The following is a 7,863-nucleotide window of genomic DNA, read 5'->3' as shown; positions in this document are numbered from 1 at the left end:
CAGTGGAGGGTTACAGATGGTAATCACCTTAGTACTGTAGCCTGTCTCTGAGTCTCCATCTAATATGCAACACTGATGACTGATAATATATTATTGATGCTCCATCCTGGCTGATCTTGAAAGGCCAGGTTCGACCAGGCCTATCCATCTCATGGATATTTTAGTACTATTTCTCCCAGAATATGAGTACGGCACTTACAGAGCTCCGAATGATGAACAAATGAAGTGCATCTACTGCTATACTACCAGTGGGATTCACCCAGTGGTTCACTGTACAGATTGAAGCATTTATGCTATACTTAGCCCAAATAGTTATTTATTTATATATATATATATATATATATATATATATATATATATATATTCTTGGATGTTGGAACGAACATCCAAGAATACATTGGGAAGATGGCCCCAACTGACCGAGTGCTCAGTGAATACCTCAGGCAGCAGAAACCCAAGAAAGAGGAGGGAGACGAGGAACCATCATGGAAGGACAGGCCCCTGCACGGTATGTACCACCGGCAGATAGAGGAGGTGGCTGATATCCAGAAATCCTACCAGTGGCTGGACAAAGCTGGACTTAAAGACAGCACAGAGGCACTAATCATGGCAGCACAAGAACAAGCTCTGAGCACAAGATCCATAGAGGCTGGGGTCTATCACACCAGGCAAGACCCCAGGTGCAGGCTGTGTAAAGATGCCCCAGAGACAATCCAGCACATAACAGCAGGGTGCAAGATGCTAGCAGGCAAGGCATACATGGAACGCCATAACCAAGTGGCCGGCATAGTGTACAGGAACATCTGTGCCGAGTGATAGGTTTGTAGCTTGAACCCATCCGCTGGAACGTTGAAGACAATATAATTACACTGCAAAGCAAGACACAAGTAGGCAAGCTTCTTCATGTTTCTCGTGCACGGGAGAGAACCGGACAGGCACCGTTCCTTCGCTTGACCCCAGTTGCTCTCGTCCGTTCTCCCGTACCACTGTTCTTTTATTGAGGTTACATGAATATGCATAAGTTCATTAACATATGACGTCTACATACACACAAAGAGTACCTTGCCTGTGTGTGTGTGTGTGTGTGTGTGTGTGTGTGTGTGTGTGTGTGTGTGGACTGCTGATCAAAGGGTCAAACATCCTTGGTCAGGAAGAGGGTAGCCTCCCCCTCCCCCTAGATGGTTCATCCTAGATAACACGGTGAGGAAGTCCTGCAGTTCATCTAAACAAAGAGCACTTAGACTAGAACAGACGCAACTACGTTAATCCTACCATAAAACAATAAGACACGGTATGACCTCTCATGCTCCCAAAGTGCTGTCTAATACACACAAAGTTTGCAGACTACACACTCAGAAATTAAAGTACAGAAATGTACCTATAGGGGTACAATGGCTTGTCACTGGGGTGGTACCCTCTAAGGTACCGTTCTGTACCCTAAACTGTGGGTACTGATTTGTACCCTTGTAATTTGTACCTTTTACACGTCAAACCTGTACTTTAAAGGGCAAAATTGTACCCTTAGTATAAAGTACAAAAAAGAACCCTTAAAAGGAGTACAAAAATGTCTTTCTAAAGGTTCAGTATCTACACACAGATTTCCTATATTTTTCCTCTCAAGATTTGAAAAATTGAAGATACAAAGTCAAAAATACTTGTCACATTTATTACCTTCTTAAATACATTGCTTAACTGTTACATACAAACTGTTATCAACAGAGTATGTGTCATAAGCTGCAACATCAATTTCCTGTTCAGGTTTTAGCAACGTCCATTCACTATCAACTCTAACACTGTATGAATGAAAATGGTTGTCATATAACAGAGGAATGAGAATTTTTCCACAAAAGACCCACATTGTGTCAATATTAACACAACACCTGTTCTCTGTGTTTCCTATACACATGTCGTCTGAAAGATTCATATTTTTTGAAGGAAGAACAGCAGTCACTGAGTCCACAGGTTATATCAAAATTGGCATCATGGGAATGAATAAGTCCTATGTGCTGAATAAGCTTTGTCAAACTAAAGGTTCTTCTGCCACATTTGGAGCACTGATATGGCTGAGGCATGGTGGTCAATACAGAAGATTTATTTGTCTGGTGACTGTGATTGGCAGAGGCCGGTCCTCACCCTCATCTATTTTCACAATGTACTTTTGGAGAAAAATCAGGGTGTTCTTCAGATGTTTTGGATAAGCAAGGTTGAAGACAAAATACAAGCAGAAAGAAGAGATGATTCCTTCAAAAATACACGAGCTTCTGCACACTTCACTGCCATCCAACTTCACAATGTTTGGAGCGCTTCTGGAGAACACTGGTTTCCAGTCTTCATGAAGTAGCTGAACAGTTGGATAGGGGGTTTTAGGATGAACCTTTGAAGTCAAAAGAGAAGGTAGAGGAAAGCAATATATTAGTCTCTTAACAAAAGATACATTTGTTTTCCTTTTATATAGACTAAATATTTTAATACACACACCTCTCCAAGTATGACAAAGAGATCCAGTTTCTCCTTGAAGACGTATGGCAGGAATAAAAGTGCAGCCCTTGTGTCAAGATCTGCCAAAAGAACAACAAAACACAAGATCACCCATGCATTTTATCTGGCATTTCCAGTTACCTATAAAAATTATATAAAATGGAAGCCTTGAAGTTACAAAAAAAAAAAAAAAAAAAAAAAAAAAAAAAAAGCAAATACCCGGTAGGTCATCAGTGAGAGCCTCCTCTCTTGCATCAAGGTAGAGCTGGTAGAGTGGGGTTTTCCCTTGTGTAAGGTCAATCACCTTTGCTGCAACACATGAGAGCCCTTCACGAAATCGCTGGCTTACATTACCCGTTGTTGGTTGGATCCACCAGAGTTCGTTGCACAGCTACAAGTAAAAAACTTCATTTTCAGTACAAAATAACAGTGTATGAAAATGAAATAATCTAAAGTTGATATTAATTATGTATGGTGCTGCATAATTATTTTTTTTATAGAATTTAACAACAATACTGTAAGAAGTTACATGAACATACGAAAAAAGGAAAGAGGGACAGATGAAGAAAACAAGGTCAAGGGCAAATAAAATTTACTACTATAAACATGTTAAATGTGACAGCTATTTCCAAGTTCAATCCAGCTTTCTGACTTACACCAGTAGGCATCCCTAAGAAGGGATACTTCTTCAACACATCCTCCACAGGCATACCATTTGCAATTTCTTTCTGCCGCCAAGCAAACGTTTGCTGCACACGGTTATGAACCACCATCGTATCTGGTTGCATCTTCTGATATTGGCACTAGGGCTGGGCCATATTATACCGTTCACGGTAATACCGGTATAATGTTAGGCAACGATAGGAAAATGAAATATCGCGATAGAATGGGAGTAAAACGCGCATGCGCAGTGCCTTTGTTTTCATACGCACATGGCCGATTGTTGGTTTGTAAAAATGGTGCAACTTCTGTGATGTGGAACTGGTTTGGTGTTTGTCCGTCAGATACACAACAAAGCACATTTTTTTGCAGAACATGCAAGCGGCCGTTGTTATTGTCGTGTTTGTCGGACTAAGATGCTCTTAAATCTGGGAGTAATCTGGGTCCCAAACTCCGTATATTTGACTTCAGGTCAAACAACACTGCAGCATCACTGAGAGTTGAAAACTGTCTAAATTCTTTGATCTTTAATAAAACGATCAGCATTGTTACACCAGGTGTAACTATAAAGTTTAACTTCCAGGCATCCATGAAAACAAAAGTTATTACATTTAACGGAGTTAGAAGTTAGCAGGAAGCTAGCGGAAGTTAGCTCGCTAGTTTCGCTAGTTACCTAAGCATGATATAGCATGTTCTGACTGAGAGATTTCTGAAAAAATTCAAACGTACAGCTCTGCTATCACTTCCAACATAAATGAAGACAGGAAACTAAACAGCAGTGACGTTTGTAGGGTTACTGAAGTTGGGCTAGCTGGTATATAATGATGTGCTACGTGATCGCTAGCGACACAGCTATGTTAGCATAACATAAACAGTGAAGCTGGAGGACGAACACTAACACTTTTCCACTTATAAAAGTTAACGTGAAGGTTCCTCATGGTTAGAGACAAATGCAATCGCATGGCAGGATGCTGTAAACGGACCAAACTTCAGTCAGGAGAACAACTGAGATAATCCATCCACAATACGAGGTTAGTCATTAATATACTGCAACAACATGGGAATAGCTCAGCTGCCAGAGAATTCAACATTAATGAATCAATGGTACAGAAGTGGAGGAAGCAAGAAGAATGAGTTTAATAAAGTTTGATTTATCTGACTGCTTTGTTTCGCTTAATGTGCCTTATAATCCCGTGTACCTTATGGTCCGAAAAATGCGTACTGCACACTGCAGTTTAATGTTGCAAAGCACCTCTTTTTAACTTCAGTGGATATTATACATGGTTATGCTCAGGATATGTCAGCCCATTTCTACTGGAAATGCCTTTGGGTTAAACTTTCAGCAAGGAATTTGCATTTGCACTGTTACATTTTTATAAAGCTTTAATGTACATAAAAACCAGCTTCTTGTTTACGTGAAAATAAATGGAAGGTTGTCTTTTTGCGCTAGTAATGTTGTGGAGTTGTATTTTGTCTCGCATCAATTATATCGTCAGTTATATCGTTATCGCAAATTTTCAAATGTATATCGTGATAAATATTTTTGGCCATATCGCCCTGCTCTAATTGGCACTGTAAGACCTTTAAGTGGGCGTCTATGGATAATAAATCCTCTCCTTGGACGCATGGTCCCTTGAAAGAAAGCAAGAGTGAGAAGAGAAAGTCAAAACAGATTAGAAACCCAACATAAGACTAAATATACAATTAGAGCTGACACGATCTGTGCATCACAAAGAACTCGTATCGGTTAAAGTTAACCGATACCATGAACCAATATTTAAAATATGGAAACTCTGAAATAATTTCACATAAAATCTTAATTAACTTGAAATTTTAGTTTTGGAGTCATATTTAAAATGTTTTTTTTTTTTTTTTTAATCTAGTTCACCCTCTTTTAGCGCCTTCTAATTAATAATATTTTGTGAGGTAGAAGTATTAGCACTGGTACTTTGTATTAGCAAGTGCTCTAATCCAAGTATTGGTATTGTTTCGGTTTGAAAAAAAAAGGGGTACAGTTGCATCCCTAATCCTTAGTTTTAGATGTAATAACAGAGGCAAGAACATTTTATAGCTCAAGATGTCCCTCACACCAACCTGACAAACATTTCTCTGACTTGTTCATTGACATTTATTAGGCTGCCCTCTCCTCGTAGAACCAAACTTCTCCTTACAACGCCTCACTGCCTCACTGTCGACTAGTGGTGCCCGCTCTGATTTGAATTTACGTCTCAAAGACATATGCCATGTGTGCTTGTTGAACAGAAACATAAGTTACTGTAAAAACAATCTACACAAAATACACCCAACAAAGAATCAGTAAACATACTTCATACAAACCTACTGAGAGGCTACAGATTGTCTTACTAACAAAACAAGATTGAAAAAAGCTTCACTTTTACTTTGTAATCTTGAAGGAACCTTATGCAAATTTTAAATTTAACTTACATAACCATTTCCCTCACGATCCTTGAGGAAAGGATACTTCATTACCAGCGTCTTCACAGCTTGCACATATTCAGAATTTGTGGGATACCTGTAATATCAGAAGAAACATAAGTGTTAGAGCAACTGCTGACAAACAAACTTTATCAGGTGTCAGTTATTGTTTCTTAGTAATGTAGCGTTTATTTTCAATATGACAGATTCAGCTTTTTCTAAAGCAACAAGCTAACATTACCCTGATTAACTTACATAGTATACTGTGCCACAGCTTCATATAGAACTCTGATTATTGTGTGTCTGTCCCTTGGATTTTTATGGCACGGTTCTTTGTTGTCCAGTTTTAGTTGGAGATTTTTGGGAAATCTTGGAATTTCAAAAGACGCTGGTAGTCTCAAAGTATTTTCATTGCTGTGAAAACAGTTAAGCGTTTGTTTTTATTGCATGAATTGAAGTATAAAACACTACAGTAACAATACATATGGTAGAAACAATGATCATATTAACTAAATCCTAAAAGTGCATAACAGCCAACATGTATGTTTCAGACATACTAACTTCATTATAAATAAGAAAATACCTTATTGAAGTTGACGAAGTAGATGGTTGCCAGTCTTCTGGAGAGACAGTCTGTAGAGTCAGTGTCACTGAAGATTCCTTCATCCTTGACACAAATTGGTTGAATTTAACCTGCTTTTTGAAGGATCCTTGGAAAAGGTATGCAACCATAGTCTCAGTAAGACCGCAGTCAACTGTGTCACCATCAACCTCATTGTCTGCAAGATAAATGGTAGTACAAACTCTAAATTCCATGTAAGAATATTTATCACCACATTTTTACATGGGTAAAAACCGTATATCACACACATTAAAACCTTTTGTACAACTTCTTTCAGTTCAAAGAAATATTCATTTAAAAAAAATCAGTAAATTAAATAAAATAAAGCAAATCTTTAGAGTGAATCCTCTTGATATGCAAAGTTTTCATTTTTAAATTTAGATGTTTGTTTGGGACTACTGGACACAGGAGAGCAGAGTCTGAGCATGCTTTTGTGCCCTTTCAAGTTTGGAAGAAAAAAAAAGACTAGAATGCTGTAATTTGTTAATATTCACTACTAAGGTGACTCCTTTCTCCAGATTTCCGACAGTTTCTGCCGTCTGTTCTTTCAGACCGATTACTTATAGCGATAACACCCGCAGGACCGTATTACAAGCTCAGATTACATGCTGAAAAAGTTCCCACATTGCTTAAAACGCGACTATCAAACCCCAGCTGCGACACCCTTGTTATATTTTAAACAAGTGCGGTGTTAAGATATTTCCTTTAGACGTTATATTCAGCCGCCCATGTGTGTTGATGGCCTTGGAATGGATGTAAAAACGTGATTTTATTAAACCATTAATACACTAACGGTAAACTGCATTCAGCTACCAGGGAATCAAATTTCGCGCCGTTCCGCTGCGCAGGGGTTACCGAACCCATAGACTGTGGCCGAACCACATATATAAGTTCAAACTTATACAAATACTATGTGTACACATTTTTCAGAACTGTGACCTCAACTTTACACATGAAACGTTTGTAAAAACGTTTGTAAAAAGACATAATTTGAGCTAAGAGAGTGCCGAAACTAGCTAAATTGCTAATATACGTTAAGCTAGGCTAAACCAATAATTAGTAATTACGCTACATTTTTCTTTAAATAAAACTTACCTCTGAAATGCTGAGCTTCAGCTTCGGTGACATCTAAGCCCCACTCTTGTATTTTTGTTAAGAGTTCCTCGGTTGAAAGTGAACAGAGCACACCAGGACTTGCAAGTTCGTAATCCATCTCCCTCCGTTGATAAAACAAAATGGCACCTGCTGCATTTACAGAAAATTCTAGAATCCACCAGCTATTCGTTGAGTTTCTTCTTCTACTTTTTGTTTGATGTTGTGAGGATGGGCTCAACTTGCACTCCGAGTTCAATAAGGGTGCTTTTTTGCAATTCATCCAAATAGTTATACTTTAAAAAAAAACACTCTCTTAAAAAATTTTTTAAATGCATTTTTACTTTTTTTTCTTTCAAATAAATTCATTGTTCTTAAAGCAGCTTAAAAATAAGGGGGGGGGGGGGGGGGGGGGTTCAGGGAATACAAAAACAGCAACAGCAATGAAAATAATAAAAAATAAAAACACTAAAATATATGCTTATATCAATACAGTTGCAAATAAATTACTGTCAAAAAGAATTAAAAAAAAAACCTCTAATCAAAAAGAGCTTAATCAACCTGTACTTTATCTT

The 7,863-nt window shown here is 38.1% G+C and overlaps 1 protein-coding gene across 1 annotated transcript; it reads right to left on the bottom strand.

The window, feature by feature from the left end:
* Positions 1-1,645: 1,645 nt before the first annotated feature.
* Positions 1,646-7,571, bottom strand: LOC146697435 (sterile alpha motif domain-containing protein 3-like). The gene is made up of 9 exons (XM_085476167.1): positions 7,292-7,571; positions 6,158-6,353; positions 5,830-5,988; positions 5,584-5,671; positions 4,713-4,770; positions 3,135-3,283; positions 2,698-2,869; positions 2,479-2,558; positions 1,646-2,374 (listed from the first exon to the last, which is right to left on the bottom strand). Exons 1-9 carry the CDS (start codon positions 7,569-7,571, stop codon positions 2,078-2,080), a joined length of 1,479 nt encoding a protein of 492 aa, XP_085332293.1. The 3' UTR covers positions 1,646-2,077.
* Positions 7,572-7,863: the final 292 nt, after the last annotated feature.

The sequence above is a fragment of the Copadichromis virginalis genome, linkage group LG12 (assembly GCF_057382275.1).
Source record: "Copadichromis virginalis isolate Kocher_CV1m ecotype Utaka linkage group LG12, C_Virginalis_male_GT1.1, whole genome shotgun sequence".
Taxonomy (NCBI): Eukaryota; Metazoa; Chordata; class Actinopteri; order Cichliformes; family Cichlidae; genus Copadichromis; species Copadichromis virginalis.
Note: the sequence above shows the minus strand (reverse complement) of the source record. Positions and strands in the feature narration are given on the sequence as shown.